General features: G+C 53.7%; 5 protein-coding genes across 5 annotated transcripts; 3 read left to right on the forward strand and 2 right to left on the reverse strand.

Annotated features, from left to right (window-relative positions):
• Positions 1–134: 134 nt before the first annotated feature.
• Positions 135–1,667, reverse strand: CONPUDRAFT_165374 (uncharacterized protein; the record flags this gene model as incomplete). Its single annotated transcript, XM_007770381.1, has 5 exons — positions 135–672; positions 736–947; positions 1,002–1,061; positions 1,119–1,223; positions 1,280–1,667. The coding sequence occupies 5 exons, from the start codon at positions 1,665–1,667 to the stop codon at positions 409–411; spliced, it is 1,029 nt and encodes a 342-aa protein (XP_007768571.1). The 3' UTR covers positions 135–408.
• Positions 1,668–3,877: 2,210 nt separating this feature from the next.
• CONPUDRAFT_82197 (NAD(P)-binding protein) lies at positions 3,878–5,192 on the forward strand. The gene is made up of 5 exons (XM_007770382.1): positions 3,878–3,944; positions 4,011–4,458; positions 4,513–4,520; positions 4,575–4,633; positions 4,688–5,192. Exons 1-5 carry the CDS (start codon positions 3,914–3,916, stop codon positions 5,015–5,017), a joined length of 876 nt encoding a protein of 291 aa, XP_007768572.1. The 5' UTR covers positions 3,878–3,913; the 3' UTR covers positions 5,018–5,192.
• A 1,830-nt stretch (positions 5,193–7,022) lies between these two features.
• Positions 7,023–10,552, forward strand: CONPUDRAFT_165376 (uncharacterized protein). Its single transcript, XM_007770383.1, has 9 exons — positions 7,023–7,182; positions 7,247–7,303; positions 7,362–7,394; positions 7,456–7,504; positions 7,572–7,768; positions 7,829–8,120; positions 8,171–8,659; positions 8,713–9,308; positions 9,360–10,552. Exons 1-9 carry the CDS (start codon positions 7,168–7,170, stop codon positions 10,284–10,286), a joined length of 2,655 nt encoding a protein of 884 aa, XP_007768573.1. The 5' UTR covers positions 7,023–7,167; the 3' UTR covers positions 10,287–10,552.
• A 41-nt stretch (positions 10,553–10,593) lies between these two features.
• CONPUDRAFT_144060 (FAD/NAD(P)-binding domain-containing protein) lies at positions 10,594–12,831 on the reverse strand (the record flags this gene model as incomplete). The annotated part of the gene is made up of 11 exons (XM_007770384.1): positions 10,594–10,986; positions 11,084–11,220; positions 11,283–11,287; positions 11,353–11,456; positions 11,544–11,832; positions 11,908–11,981; positions 12,032–12,100; positions 12,156–12,482; positions 12,535–12,541; positions 12,605–12,732; positions 12,781–12,831. The coding sequence occupies 11 exons, from the start codon at positions 12,829–12,831 to the stop codon at positions 10,666–10,668; spliced, it is 1,512 nt and encodes a 503-aa protein (XP_007768574.1). The 3' UTR covers positions 10,594–10,665.
• Positions 12,832–13,847: 1,016 nt separating this feature from the next.
• On the forward strand, positions 13,848–15,541 carry CONPUDRAFT_104382 (FAD/NAD(P)-binding domain-containing protein). Its single transcript, XM_007770385.1, has 5 exons — positions 13,848–13,907; positions 13,970–14,259; positions 14,324–14,703; positions 14,763–15,047; positions 15,112–15,541. The coding sequence occupies exons 1-5, from the start codon at positions 13,870–13,872 to the stop codon at positions 15,484–15,486; spliced, it is 1,368 nt and encodes a 455-aa protein (XP_007768575.1). The 5' UTR covers positions 13,848–13,869; the 3' UTR covers positions 15,487–15,541.
• Positions 15,542–15,882: the final 341 nt, after the last annotated feature.

Genomic DNA, 15,882 nt, shown 5'->3' on the forward strand with positions numbered 1-15,882 from the left:
TATCCCCGGCGGTCGGATACAGCACATACGAGGATGCTATTTTGACAACATGCTTCCGAGAGTATGGCAACGGAATCAGATCTTGGCTCCCTTAGACAGGCGGAAGCTTTGCCGATAACACTGGTTGATGGCGCCCAAAATTCGCCCTCTATTAACCTAGTACATAGTTCTTCCTATAAGCCAATACGCTACATAGAACCGGAACAGCCGGAAGCTGCGTCATAATCCCTATGATCATGTTTTATCTATCGGTGTGAGACGTTAATGTGCGTATGATGGTACAGATACAAGTGAAATCAATCGTGTAAGAGTCCTAATCCAAAAGATGATATAATGATGCGGAACAGTGTATCCGCTTCAAGCGGACGGCGGCGTACAAATCGTGAAATAGAAAAAGAAAACATATCTTTATTGTGCCTGCTGAACGGGTGATTCACTTTGCATGGGTCCGGCGACATCAGAGCAGCGGTGCTTATCCCGAGTAGACTGCCTGGAGAAGACGCGTCTACAGCGGCTGCAGAACCACTGACACATCCTGCCGTGCTTGGCAACCTCATGCCGAAGGCGGTCATGCTGTCGCGAGAAAGTCTCGGAGCAGCCCATTTCGCAGGGATAGCGAACCTTCGGTTTGTCTCTATACTGATGCGTCGTCATGTGAAGATTGAGCGTGTACTGTGATGATAAATTAAATGATGAGTTACATCATGGCTCTGGTGGAGACGATGCGGTGCGTACCTCGCTTGAAAACTTGCGGGGGCAGCCATCGTGCAGACAGGGGAAACGGAGTGGCCGACGTTTGGGGCCGACGGGCTCAGTTGTTTCGTTGCGGGTCTCCGCCGATTCGCCGTTGTGACAGCTGGATGCGGGCGAGCACACAGGTGAGGCACAGTCGGCCGCGGGATCGTGTTCTGGAATGTGGACGACGAGTCCGTGATTCGAGGGGGAATCTGCGAAGCCACGTCAGCGGAATGACTATTGGCGAGGAAGGCAATGCGTCCCACCATTGGAATAGTTGGACAGTTTCGAGGCGTCAATCAGGGAATCATGGATCTTGGGTTGTTCTAACTCAGTCGCGTCAGTGGGAGGTCCTCGTGTATGTGAATCTGGAGACTGCGTACCGGATAAATAATCGTATGCAGCTGTCGACTCGGATAGATATGGCACCGAGGGCTCACAAAACATGGCAGCCGTGTCAAAGAACATGTCAGGGCATGAGAATATGTCTATTGATGAGGACCTGTCAGTCGTAGAAGTAGGATAGCGTATGGCTTAGTCGTACCTGTTTGGTGGTGTGTGGTAGGGAAGTTCATGTTATCGAGCTGAGGCTGTGGTGGGATGTACGCGGTTGGAGTCGACGTTGAAGGAGCGGCCCAAGCGTCGAGGAGAGGCGTCGATGGTTGAGTGGGCATAGGGGTAGGCAACGGTTTGCATGGGATGGCTTCTTCCTTCTGTCCCGCACGGACGCGAAGTCTTCGCTGTCCGTCGACCACTAAGGTCTCTATCTTGATTGCTAGGGGCAGGGCATCGAGTTCAGGAGAAGCGAGGTGGCTGAGGTCGGTCGGTGCTGGGTCCAGTCGAAGGCTGGACGGGTCGTTGGCCGAACCGAAAGATACGCAGAAGCGAAGGAGTTCAGAGATGGAGAACGTCAAGGATAGCTCGGATGACATCGTAGAAGGAAGCTTAGAGCTAAGCTGTGGACGAGGTATTGACGGATCGACTGCTTCACTTTATTTAACTGTGGTCTGTGCCTCGGGGCAAAAGCGGTGATTTCTGTTGTATCCAGGCAGGAAGAGGACTATGCCGACTCGCGCTCCCACAGGATGGCCATGTCGTAAACTCCTGAAGCGGTTCAGCGACCACTACGGACGAGACTTCGAGATCCCGATGTCCCGATTCATTAATGAGATTATTGATTCCGTCCACGGTCAGTAACTACATTGATGTGTCAGATAAGTGATAACTAAAGAACTAAGCTCTATTACTTTCCTTGGTTGTCCGCGGTTGTCCCGGGACCCCGCTAGTCCCGGCTGTGCATCAATGTGCCCAGTGTCCACCCACGAAGCACGCACGAATTGGTCCTGGTGGATTCGTTCTCTGGGGTTCGGTAATCTTTAAACCTTTCTCTTGTGGTCGTCCCTGTAGAGAGATCCACGAAGCGGTTCTCTGCGCAGAACTTTCACTACGGTCTAGGAAGAGTACGGGAAGCCAGGCTCACCGTTGGAAAAGATACCCAAGTCATGCCAAAGTACCTCTTGGACCGAGTATCTAGCTTGGCGCGATAAAAGGGACAGGAACGCCTCGCGGACAGCGATAACGACTTACATCCTAGCAAGCACACTCTTGATCATCCATATGTTCGGGGTTTACTCATGGGGCATAATCAACCAACGAGCACTACAAATGGTTGTTCGTGAGAGGACTTTACCATCTCTTCTCAGGGGGAATCACTTTGTGCCGTTTTCCCCGAAAGATGTCATAATAACAACCAGCGCTTGTTCGTCCGACCAAGCGACAGAGAAGGCTGCCCAATCCGAGCCGATCCGCCATGCTCGGAGACTGCTACCCTCCGCTACCTCGTTTCGAATCCATTTCTCAACGAGGAAAATAGGCTACAGCCTCGACAAAGGTGATGTTCCCGGTGATCGAGGCGCCGATGTTAAAAGCTTGGGTGATCGTCCCGGGAGGCATCTCGCTGGAAGCTTTCTGACAGAGGCGGAAACAAAGATGCAAAGTTGTCACGCGTGGTCAGTGTGCCTGATTCGACCGACGTTGACATTGACTTCCAAACGCGTCACGATAACTAGTGTGCTGCTTACACCTTCAATCAAGTTCACATGCCCAAGGAATGTGGCTTCGACTTTTCTGACGGTGAGCCCTGTCGTCGGGCGATCGACCGCCGGCGTCACAACCCTGACCTCGGTCAGTCGTGAAGTGCGCCGGTGGAACACGTTCGGACGTCCACACGTTTTCGTCATCTTGGAGCTGAAGCGCTGACGAGCTGAAGAGCGAATGTTGGCAAGTCGGCTAACTCAAAAACCGGGTTATGCAAACATCATCAGTACCATCAGGGCTTCGTCGGGAGCCAATCAGTCACGTCATGCACCTTCTAAGAAAGCCTGCTGCTTTAGGCTGCAGCGCTCATAAGCAGCTGCTGATATTACCGCATGCTTACAGTGTGCTGACCATAATCTTACTATCTTGGTGCTGGAAGTCCGAGGAGTTTATCAGTTAGCAGTTGCTTGTCGGCTGTTTTTCGTTACAGTATTGAAGCGTCAGCATATGAAGTCTAGGTCTCGAACAGAACCTTGATGGCGGAATTTGCGAGGTGAGGCCCCGTATGTAAGCTGTGACATCACTCAGGTGACACGTCGCTAGATGTAACATCGCGTATGGTCCCAGCCTACTAATTTTGTGATCTTGTGCTACTTAGCTGCGCCCATTATCCCCGCGGTTGGAGCAGCTTCCGATTAATATTCAAGGGTCATCGCAACTTAAATTTGGTTCTTCAAAGTTACGTTGAGAGGTCAGCGAGCTGTAGCGCTCGTACCTCGCAACACTACGTCATCGCCAGTTCGGCACTGTTCGGCACCACCTTTCCATCCAATGACCCCTATTCTCAACAAAGGTCTGCAATGGGCAAGGATAAGAAGATGAACGCGTCTAGCAGGGGTTTGACCATCTCCGCTGGGAACGTTCTGGCCCACCCCTTCCATTCAACAGGACGTTTCTATTCGCCGTGCTCGTTGAACCGATCCTTAACCATAGTGGAATGAAGGTAGCCTGCCATGTATGACAGGAAGCATAGAACGTCCCCGTTCTGGAGCAGCGCCTTGCCGTTGAGCGCTACGTCCACTCATAAAAAGTCAACTTCGGCCGAGGACTGAGGACCCCCCTTTCACCTCACTCTCTCATCATGGCTGATAACAAGGACAGGGTGTGGCTCAGTACGCTTCCAACTCCATCGGATCCATCTACCGCCACTGATTATCAGCGTCGTCGCTCGTAAACAGTCTTAGGTGCAGCGTCCGGCTTCGGACGAGCGATGGCAGAACACGTTCTGGACTCCGGGGAGAAGGCGGTTGTCGCTGACCGCGTCGTGGGTGGGCTAGAGCAGCTCGTGTCCACTTATCCTGCCGACCGCATACAAGCCGTGGCCATGGACATCACAAACGCAGATCAGGTCGCGGCCGCATTCGCGACGGCAAAGTTGCACTTTGGACGGCTTGACGTCATGTTCAATAGCGCCGGCGTCGGGCTTGTGGGCGAGGTCGAGGCAGTGCCTGACGCAAAAGCAAGATGGATGATGGACATCAATTTCTGGGGTGCCGAGCGTGTCACCCGGCATGCTGTGCGTTTCTTCCGCGAGGAAAATGGTGACCGGCCTGGGGGAACGATCGCACACATTACCAGCCTGGGCGGCATCAAATCTCTCCCTGCTGATGGACATTACTGTGCTGCGTGAGTATAGACTTTATTTGATGTTTTGGGGTAACCTTCAATGAGATTCACTAGGAAATTCGGTGAGTACTGTACATCCAGCACCACTTATTATTTGAGATGTTGACCTTCTGCAGCGCTAGAAGGCCTATGTGAAGCAGTAGCGATGGAACTAGATCCCGCCTGGAACATCAAAGTAAGAGTGAACGCCGAGATCAGGAGCATCACACTGCTGACAGGGTCACCACAGGTCGCTTTGATAGAGCCGGGATGGTTCCTCACCGGGCTATCAACAAACGACAGCGGGGTTAAACCCCACCCCGCATACACCAACCCAAGCCTGCCGTCGGTGCAGCTGCGGACGTCGACGTCGCGGACGGCGGACGAAATGAAAGAGACTTACGCGGACCCCAGAAAGGGCGTGAGAGCGATGTATGATGTCATCAACCTGGGCCGACCGTTCGTGCGCCTCCCGCTCGGCCCGGGTGTGGTGGAAGGTGTGCAGTGGAAAATCGATCAGCTCACGAAGACGCTGGAAGAGTTCAAATCGTGCTCTGACAACCTGCAATTCGACCCGTGAGTGGGCCTCACGCGCTGTCAAGCGTTGCTATTATCTCAATCGCGGTCCCGCACCGACATACAGGCTGCGTTCGAGATTGTGAAGTCGAAAGTGGGTCGTGTGTATTTTTAAATGTCTTGATGTATCCTTCCACAACGCCGCTCAAAAGCAATGTATCGCGTCTTGAAGTTCTGGCCACTGAAGATTCGTCGCAGTCGATCAGTTCTGAGAAATATCTAGTCCGGTGACGTAACCTGGCATGAACGCATACCCATCCCCACGATATGGCTCAGAACGGTCGTTGGATAGTGTGAACTGAGAAGCGAGCGAAGTCGCGACATACGCAGTGTTGAGAAAACGGCAGGACCTCAGATGTCCGTGAATGGTTTAAGTGAAAGTGGGTAATTGATATTGGAGAAGGGGGACGTTGCAACGATTAGATTAGAAACTCACCGCCGGCCTGGTGGAGGTCTGATTGATAGACATACATCTAGCCCAAAACCTTTTCTCAAATGGAACGTTGATGAAAGACCATTGACCAGTGTCGGACGCCCGACCGCTTCGGACAAGCTAAACAAGTCAAAGTTTCAGACCAGGCACCAAAGATGGTGGCAGACATATAGATTGGTGTCGAGGACGCCCATACTTCCCCACTTAGCAACACCCTGTTGCCCGGCAAACGGTCCGTGGTGTTTTCATTCTGCAGATTGCAAAATGCCCTTGGTCCGACAAGCTCGTACGCTCTGGACGCGAGTTTGTCAGATATGCTTTGGCAATAATGGTTGATGGCCGTCGTCCTCTTCCCAATCAAAGTAGCCTTAGAGAACAAGGATGTGTGGACGCATGTTTTACCGGCTGATCACAGAGAGGACGCTGAAGTTCAGACACCGGACTCAGCAGCACTAAAACCGCATAGATATCATGGCGCTAGGACATATATGTATCCTTTAGCCAGCTTTGCATACATCGTACCTTCACATGCTCGCCTCATGGTATGCCTGGCATGTTCTGCCTGCGCCGGAGACGGCATATGATGTGGTAGGGATTCGATCGAGACACTGTGGCTTTGCTCGTTGCAGATTCAGCCCAGGCACATGAGAAAACCAGCGCAGGTCACCTGCTTATCGGGAAGTGCTGGGCAACGGCGTTGTAACATGAGGCGTCAATAACGCATATAACGTATGATATGAAGTGCCCACCGGACGTCTAGTCATGGCGCATGTATTGCAGTATCAACGTCGGAACTCGCGGGCGCCGACTTTAACTTAGGCAGTAAGTCATAATATCGAATCCTGTGTGCTGTGATGCTCACCTTTGCGAAAGGCATAAATACTCACTGTGGTTCCATGGGTACCGTTCAGGTTGAGTTAAGGTTGCGAACATAGAGCGGCGGGCGGCTATGGGTCCGGAGCGATATCCGGGGACGCGGGGTGAGCCAAGACGGCTTCTAACCGATCATTTTGTCTGCCCAAAATACCCAAAGGTGTGTCGGCGCTCTCTTCAAACTGAGTATCTGTGCACATTGATGACCGTGTAGGGCAGCAGTCTGGGCAGCGTCGCGAGCTCTGCACGTGCGACTAAGTTATACGGTGTGAAGAGGAAGGAAAGAGGAGCCAGGGAAACGGAGAGGTCGTGGGCTTTCGTGGGCCCGCGTTCAACTTACGGTAGGTCATGTCATCTCGGCATCACCGACGGGCTGTCTGAATCCTGAGATCTAGATGTGCCGCGGGGACCACACACCCCGTCACGGCGGGTCTCCCATAAAGCAGAAGACCTGCGGGTTTTGTGGCGAACGTTTGTACACGTCTTGTCCTGCACAGCTGCAAGGTTCAGTCGTGCATACAGCGAGTCCAACACGGTGGGACGTTGACAAGGACGAGGGCTTACAGTAGGAGGTTAGGGTAAGTTAGGGAGATAAGCACTGCCTTTGTCGCTGACATAAGCAAATATGCTTACCGTTTCTACGGTGCCTGGCTTGGATTACATTGCCGCGACATGGTCAAGCCCTGTCGTTGTTCCCCACCTCTTCCTCCTTTCTGCTTCTCCTCTACCTTGCAGTTTCCTTACTGCCCTTTTTGCAGGCGCTCGTTTCACGTACTCCACTACTTTGACGACCGCTTTACGCATCTCAAGAGCCACTTTAGACGATCCAGGAGCAATCATATGACACCATGCTGTTTCGACCAGTAAGTTCTTGGCCTGGAGCTTTCCAGTTCGGAACCGAACTGACCATCCCTCACCGACTTCTAGCTCGATATTACTATTCCACACATTGCCTATGCCTGTCTGGGAGGCTTCGTCGTCATCGTACGTTTATTCGCTCACTCGCGGCACCGGAACTCCGGCCTGACGTCCGAATGCTCAGTTTGGCATGTTCTCCCTATTCATAAGGGAGAAGGTGAGCACCAACACATCCCTGTTCTCCCTTCCTCTGCTCATCATCGTCTTGTGTCTGCTAGTTGTACATTGGCGAGGCCTGTTGGGCGTTTCTTTTTGGGGTGATAATCGGTGAGCTTCCTGTGATATTTGTGGAGCTCAACGGTCGGACTTTCCCGACTAACGCTTCTTGGCATAGGCCCTTATGGTGCTGGAATATTTGACCCCCGAGGATGGGGCGGTAACAATCCGGAGACTACCAATCAGATCACGCTCGAGGTTACTCGTGTCGTTCTTGCTATTGGTGTGTTCGCCATCGGCGTCGAGTTGCCCAAGGCCTACATGAAGAAACACTGGAAGAGTCTATTCTTCCTCCTGGGACCAGTCATGACCTACGTGAGTACTTGCAATCTCGTACCTGAATCGCGTGACTGACCATGCCGATTCTGCATAAAGGGGTGGTTCGTCTCGGCCGGCTTGATATATGCATTGATACCCGGCCTCAATTTTCTGTCGAGCTTGGCAGTAGCGGCATGCCTTACGCCCACAGATCCTATTCTCGCTGCTGCCGTCGTCGGCGGGAAGTATGCTGATAAACACGTCCCTGCACATATCAGATACTTATTGGCAGCAGAGAGCGGATGCAATGACGGCGCTGCCTATCCGTTCTTGTACATTGCGATATATCTCATAATCGACACCTCTACTGGGCGTGCGGTTGAAGACTGGTTTCTGACCTTGTGGCTTTGTACGTACTACTTTCCACTTCCGCCAAGCGCATGCACTGATGTTTGTTAGACGAGATCGTCTTCGCTGTGGTGTTTGGTGCAGTTCTGGGCTTTGCCTTCAGGCATCTCATGAAGTTCTGCGAACGCAATGACCTCATCGATCGTCAATCATACGTCGCCCAGTACCTGTCTCTGGCTATGCTCACGATTGGGATCATGACGATGCTTGGCTCCGACGACCTTCTTGCGGCGTTTTCGTGCGGCACCGCGTTCGCATGGGACGGTTTCTTCAACCGACAGACCGAGGAATCCGTGTTCAGTTCCGTCATTGATTTGCTGTTTAACGTTGCCGCGTTTGTATACGTCGGTGCATGGATGCCCTTTAACGACTTTACGAATGAGACGCTCACTCTCAGCGTCTGGCGGCTCATTGTGATCGGCATTTTGGTTCTCCTTCTCAAGAGGTTGCCAATCATAATTGCTATGTACAAGTTCATACCGGACATTAAGACGTTCCGCGAAGCCGTGTTTAGTGGGCATTTTGGACCCATGGGAATTGGTACGTTCCATATGTGTATGCTCATCTCACATTGACTAATAAGCTCTATTCAGGCGCCGTGTACATCTCGACACTTGCTGCGATGATGCTACCCCGACCTTCTGACCCACCAGCGGATCAGACGGAGTTCCTTGCCGCCACGATCCAACCTATCGTCGCGTTCATGGTGCTTTGCAGTATTGCTGTGCATGGTCTCTCGATTCCAAGCTTCTCGCTCGGGCGACGTGTCCACTCTGTCTCTTCGCGCACCTGGTCGCGCCACGCCACTGGACCTGATTGGACTCAACAGACTCGTCATGTTACCCGTGGTGAGGATATTGTGATCAACCGCGACGGTGACGCTGTAGGTGCAGCCGAACGGGGAGACGCGGGCCTGTCGGTCGATGAGAAGGCATCGTGGGAGGAGCGAGCTTCTAAGCGCGCGAGCACGAGCACGAGCACCCCAAGCCCCGTCAAGGATAACGAGGATATTGCGAAGGAACCGATCAATGAGGAGGGAAGTGAGGCGACGAGGGCGGAGCTGGAGAAGAAGGAAGATGAGGAGGCGATGAAGGAGGAGAACCTCCCACAAGGGGACGAGATATTGGCGGAGTGGAAAGAAGGTCCGGATAGGATCATCGAACGTCGTCCTGGTGGACCCGGAGAAGAGGTATGTCTTATCTTTTGTTCTTGGTCGCGACTGGTGCTCATGATTTTGTAGGTCGAGGTCGAAGTGGTGCGCAATGCGTATTGTTCAACTGGTGAGGAGGTCCGCCACGCGTTCCGCACTAAGGAGGGTGCTGCCAAACAAAGTGCACGCGCCTACCTTGATCGCCTCCGACATGCTCAGAATAATGGGCACAAGGAGCTTGAACACGTCGAGAATACTGTCCTGAAGGACGCTGTCGCGCTCGAGCATCGCGCTGCAGAGATGCTTGGTATGCCCGATGCGCATGTACCAGGTGAGGATGTTGTCCAAGACGATGACGATGGATGGGCCTCGGACAAGAGCGACGGTGATGCCAGTGGCAATGGCAGAGGGAAAGATCGCCCGAGCTCTGTCGCTTCGAGCGACAGCTCGCCTCGACCCCGCTCACCCGGCTCTCCTTCGCGCAAGAAATCGCGCTCGGGCAAGAGCAAGCCCATTGGAATCGGAATCGGCAAACGCATGCGCCGTCGGCCGACCGCCGGCGCAGTTGGCGGCCCATCGTTTTCGGGCAACGCGCACCGCCTTATGGTCTCGCCTCCATCCAACGAAGACGTCGCCGAAGGGTCCCGCACCCGACCATCGACCGCAGGCGCAGAAGACGACGACCGCCGTGGCCGGTCCACAATCCTGCGGCCCGATTCCTCACACCGCAACTTGAGTGCACGCCACCGGCGCATCGAGAGTCTCCGGCTGGACGGTGCGACACCGCTCGTCGGCCGCTCGCGCGAGGCGAGTCCAACGCGGTCTGTGCGCTTTGCGGATATGGACCACCCCCGGAGCGGGACGAGCACGCCGCGGCAGTCATCGTTCCTTGAGGCGCAGCAGTCTCCCACGTCGCCGTCGTCGCCGTCGTATTACTCGGCGCCTACCTCACCGAACGAGGCAGGAGAAGACGAGGACAGGAGGGTGACCTTTGACCTCCCGGACCAGAAGCCGTGAGGCAAATTATATTGTCGAAGAGGATTTTTGCTTTTAAAGACCGTTTGCTTTCCCCTATCCATCTATGCCATCAATCATTTTGCATCGTCGCATGTTACTTGCATTTCTTGCATTTCGCATACTCATCCACTCCAATTTTCCCCTTCCTCCAATCCAGTTATCTGTTCATTTGCTTCAAATTTTTCCTTACCAGGTTTACGGTCACTGCTTTTCGTAGCATATGCTGTACCTGCCTGTATCGCCTAGCTCATAGTTTTTTGTCTGGCAATAACGTCGGACGAGTCTCACTGTATATCTCATTCACGTTGTTGAGTTCCCATAGAATACCATCTAGCAGCTCTAAACAGTAGCCTCTTGCAATCGATCCAATTATTTCGCTCTACATGGTCGCAATCTTTGAACAGAACGGTCTCGCAAACACCTGCAGCACCCTCAGCCCCAGCGCGAGCACCGTGCCGACGACTACGCGCAGGCCCGTGCCCTCGAAGAGGTCGAACAAGGACGCAGCGAACACTTCGTCCGGTCTGCGGCCGGGCGTCTGGACCACGAACGGGAGGCGCGCGCCGGGGACGTGCTCGGTCGCGGCGCGCAGCCCGGACAGGAAGCCGTCCTCGTGGAAACCGTAGCGCAGCCAGGCGCCCGCGTAGGCGATGCCGCGCGAGTTCTGGATGGTGGAGATCTCGGTTTGGGAGAGGACGGCCTACGGAGATAGTCAGGGCTGCGTTCATGTTGTAGGTTGTGAAAGGGGAGAGAAGGAGAAAGGGAGGGAAGGGCAGAGATGTCGTTGACGGACGGACCTTTGCGTCGATGATGGGGTGGTCGTACTTGACGCGGGTGATCGTTCGTGCGGGGTCGGGCTCCGACGGTGGATTAAGTGTAACGAGGATGAGGCCGTGATCTTTCTCCGAGATGTGCTGCAGTTCGTTCATATCATCTAAAAGCCGGTTTCATGAGTAAGCTTGCGCCCGAGGAAGCGAAGAAAGAAGGGGTGCTGACAGGTTCTGCGAAGCAACGGCATGAGCTATCTGCTTACACACGGATCAGGATGGCAAAGAAGAACACTCACAGGGACACCTTGTCGACGTTCGTCTTGCGCATTCCCTTCTCGTCCACCTCAGAGAAGGTCAAATAATTCCAGCACGCCCGCGCAATGCGGCTGCGCGGTATGAACTATGCACATATTAGCTTCCTATCGATCTATCCAGCCGCAAAAAAGCAGCAAATCGCCTCAGAGATGCCAGGTATCTGTCTACGCACCTTGGGATCGGAATGCAACACGACCTCGTTGCGGTTCCACGAGAAGCGGCCCAGGATCTTCTTCTCTTCGGACGTCACACCCTCGCCGGCATTGAGGATGGCCAGAGCCGTGTCCGAGTGGCATGCCAGGATAACGCGGTCGTATATCTCCGTGCGCCCATCTGCAGTCCTGAGCTCCACTGGTCCCGGTTCAGCGGAGCTCCCGCGTGTGCTGAGCGCCACAACGGGCGTGTTGATGTGCAGCTGTGATGGAGGGAGCTTGCTGATGATTGCGTCGACGTACTTGCGGCTGCCGCGTTAATAAGTAAGTGTGTTTTATTATCACGCAGAGAAAGGGGAAGGGGAGGAGGGGAAATTAGGGTACCTTCCACCGTCGATCGTGAGCCAGGAGGGCTTCCCCGTGACTTGGAGCAGGTGGTGGTTGCTCAGGAATTGGATCTAGATCGGTGTTAGCGCATATACTCTGTGCAATTCATGATAGAACACACCAAAGTGTCGGCAGGGAAGTCTAGGGAGCACTTGTCCGGTGGCGTGCTCCATATTGCGGCTGTCATGGGCTTCGAGAAGATTAGTACAGTCACTCACTCACGCGAACGGAGAAGAAGCACCCACTATAAGGTAGTTATCGCGAAACGAATCTGAGTATCCTTCTCTCTCGAGGTATTCTCCTATAGATAGCTCCTGGCCACTAGCTCCACGAGTGATAGCCCTCCGCGAACAAGCGTTAAAGCGCAGGACGTCATACACGAGCCGCCACATGTTTGGGTCAAGAAGGCGATACGGCTGGCAGAAGACAGTAGAGAGATTATTACCGGCCCACTCAAACAAGCCGTTGTCTCGTGACACAGAGAAGGTCATCTCGGTGGGAAGGATGGTGATGTCGGGGTGGAGGTTGAGGAAGTTGATGAAATTGGGGTATGTGGATGGATTGAAAACGATCTGGATGCACATGGTGAGTATATGCGCATGGTAAGATACGAAGTACGCGTACGAAGCCGCTGTTGGATCACTTGTCGCGTTAGCATGTCACGGATCGAACACTGGGATGGGTTTGTACGTACGTGTCGACGTCCACTTTCTTGGGTGACTTGACGTCCTGAGGCATGAATTGGTACGTATTTGCATGTCCACCCGTGCGAGAGTCAGACTCGTAAAGGTGGACCTCATGGTCGCTATGCTCATTCAAAGCCTACTCAACGGTGAGTGGGCGATTGGATATAAACTGATGTGCACGAACCCAAGTAGCCGCAAGACCAGAGACACCAGAACCGACGACTGCGACCTTCATCCTTGTTATGCGTGAGGGATGCTCAGCAAGTCTCTAGAGCTGAGAGAAGAGGGCCAAAGACGTCGTGGGCGCCCGTGTTGGTTGCCTGCCATCGTGAGTCCGACGCGTTCCCCTGGAAGCGTGCTGGGAGCGGTCGATCGAGCGCGCGCTCGGCTAACGCCTGCAGAGTATCGTTACGCCACGCCTATTCGCGTCGCATGTAGTCAGCGTTGCTGAGGCGTCGACGCGCGCGGCCATCTTCGAATTCGTTTGTTGACGTGCTTCACTGGTTCACTGACCAGAGCCGCACAATAATCGAACCCCTCACCTTCTTTCTCAGTCCTCTAGCTCTAGTTGACTGTTAACATTGCTAGCGCGCCAGTATCCATCACATCCATGCCACAGGTCTAGGATTAGGCACACACTATGACGTCCCGAAACCGTTGGCAACAACGATCATACTACGATGCGACTAACATTTATCGTAGTGTTAGTCTCGAACTAGCTCCTCCTTTTTGGACGGAACTTTTTCGGCCCTACTTATAGCCAGCTCATCGAGAGCTCATCGCAGTGTATCACTGTATGCATTAATATGCATGACATGTGTGCCCCTCCTTCATCTCATCTCGCCGTGCTTCGTCGACCATCAGAGCCACCATAAATGCGCTACATCACCTTCTAGCTGATACTACATAACACCCACAGGAGTTGGTGCCTCCTAGTAAGCATCCGTCCGACATCGCAAGAATCGGGCACACGCGTCACTGAAAGCCACTAAAAGCATCGGGCCGCATCGTCGATGACACAGCCCATATGACGCACAAGCAACTATCATTGACATGTATGGTATGTCCAGCCCTCAGTGCGGCTTCTCGAAATTGATCGAGAGAAACAACGGGACGTCGGTGATTCTGTGATGGTCAGCGTGCTTTGGCATATGCCATTAATGGGCTCTATGCTGGTATAAAGGAACTCTCGAGCCTCTTTGATTTGAGCACCACCAATAACATCGAAAGCTTCCAAGCCCAATCTACATACTAATCCACACCTACCACAGACATGTCTAGTACTCAACCAAGACTTCGCGTCGCCATCTGGTAAGGATCAGCCTATCTTGTTTGACTGTTAGGCATCTTGCAATACTAAATCGTCTTTCCAGCGGCGCAGGTATCGGCGGGCTCCTTCTCGCCGTGGTGATTGGCAAGTTCTCCTCAGACATCGCACTCGACATCTACGAGGCCCACGATGCCGTTGCCACCGCCGGCGCGGGCATCTCCTTCCGCCAACGCACGCTTAACATCGCCAAGCAGTTGGGCATCTACGACGAAATTGCTGCCGTCGTTACTTTTCCGTTGGACTCGGAGAGGACAGCTCCGGGTTTTGTCAGCCGTATCTCGGACATAAAGGAGGGTGGGTTTGAGTGGTTCTCCGAGAGTTCGAGTCATCAAGGTGAGGCTCCATATGTTCGTCAGCAGCAAGATGCAAATAGCTTACCATAGGGCCATCTCTGCAGGAATCGGACGAGCTAGTATGCATCGCATGGATTTTGTCCGTGTAATCCAGGCTCATCTTCCCGAGTATTGCGAGATTCACCTCTCAAAGCGCCTGAGGACTTACAATGAGTCTGACAATGGAGAAATCACGATGCACTTCGAAGACGGAACAAGCGTGACGGCTGATGTGCTTGTTGGTGCTGACGGATTGCGCTCGCACACGAGGCGCACCATGTTCGAGACGGCGGCAAAGGTCGAGCCGCCTCTGTTTGATGTCTCGCAACTTTCCAAGTACACCGACGCAAGGTGGTCTGGATTCTCGATGAATCGAGAACTTATACCCATGGAAAAAGTGCTTGCGCGCTACCCTGATCATCCGGCCAAAACTGCCATGTGCATGGTGCGTCACCTCTGACTTTTGTGAGCACAACTCCTGATCTGAGTTCCACACATTTCTAGATGGCCGGTAAACGTAGGGCCGTTGTCGTATACGGGATCAAAGGCGGCGCAGTCCTGAACCTAGTTGCCAACACGTTCGACCCCGAACTGGAGGACACACCCTATCCAGGCGAGCGGTGGGTCGGGGACACATCGAAAGAAGACGTGCTCGACAAGTTCTCGCACTTCGAGCCGCTCGCGCGGTCCCTAGTCGAACTGTGCGAGAAGCCGAGTAGGTGGGCAGTCCACGTCGTGGGCCCGCTTCCCTTCTGGACGCGCGGGCACGTCGTGATTCTCGGTGATGCGGTAGATCTTCATTTCATTTATTTCACTCACTATGCATATCCCTGACACCCATGCTTGCGCATAGGCCCACGCAACTACTCCGCACCTCGGCGCCGGCGCCGGCCAAGCGATTGACGACGCCTGGCTGCTCGGTCGGCTGCTCGCGCATCCACACATCGCGACACCCGCTGACGTCCCGCGCGCGCTCAAGATATTTGAGGAGATCTGCAAGCCATATGCGGAGCGCCTGGCGGAGGCGAGCGTCCACAACGGGAAGCTGTTCAACTTCTGCGCACCAGGGGACGACCCGCTCGCGGGGCCAGACTGCGAGAGCGAGCGTAGTCCGGAAGCGCTGAGGCTGCGTTGGGAGAAAGGGGAGGCTAACAGGATCGCGATAGATGAGATTGAGGACCCGATACAACAGTGGGAGAGGGCTGAGGAGATGTTGGTACAGGCTTGAGACGGTTGGTGTACGATATCACTTTGCCCGTAAGAAACGTCAACCAGCGTCCACCGGTAGTCGAGTAGGGTGTGCAACTTGAGTATAAATCCGAAGCAACCAGGTAAATGTCAGATTGGTGAAATAGAATGCACAGAACGCTGGCGTATAGGAGCCTTGTCCATGCGATGGCGCACAAGAGAAGAGGGGCGGTTGATGACGAGGATCGCTTAACGTGGGTAGAAACTCCCACGATCCCGTAAATGGTCCGTTCTGCCCCTAACTTTACTCCGTCTCCTCGATGCACGGTTCTTCACACTAGTAACTTCGCAAGCAAGCCAAGGGCATCCATCGGCCACTAACTCATGCCCACACATCCCTTCTTCTTGAGTCGATGAATTCTCTCGACATGCTGGG

This window comes from Coniophora puteana (assembly GCF_000271625.1).
Source record: "Coniophora puteana RWD-64-598 SS2 unplaced genomic scaffold CONPUscaffold_6, whole genome shotgun sequence".
Taxonomy (NCBI): domain Eukaryota; kingdom Fungi; phylum Basidiomycota; class Agaricomycetes; order Boletales; family Coniophoraceae; genus Coniophora; species Coniophora puteana.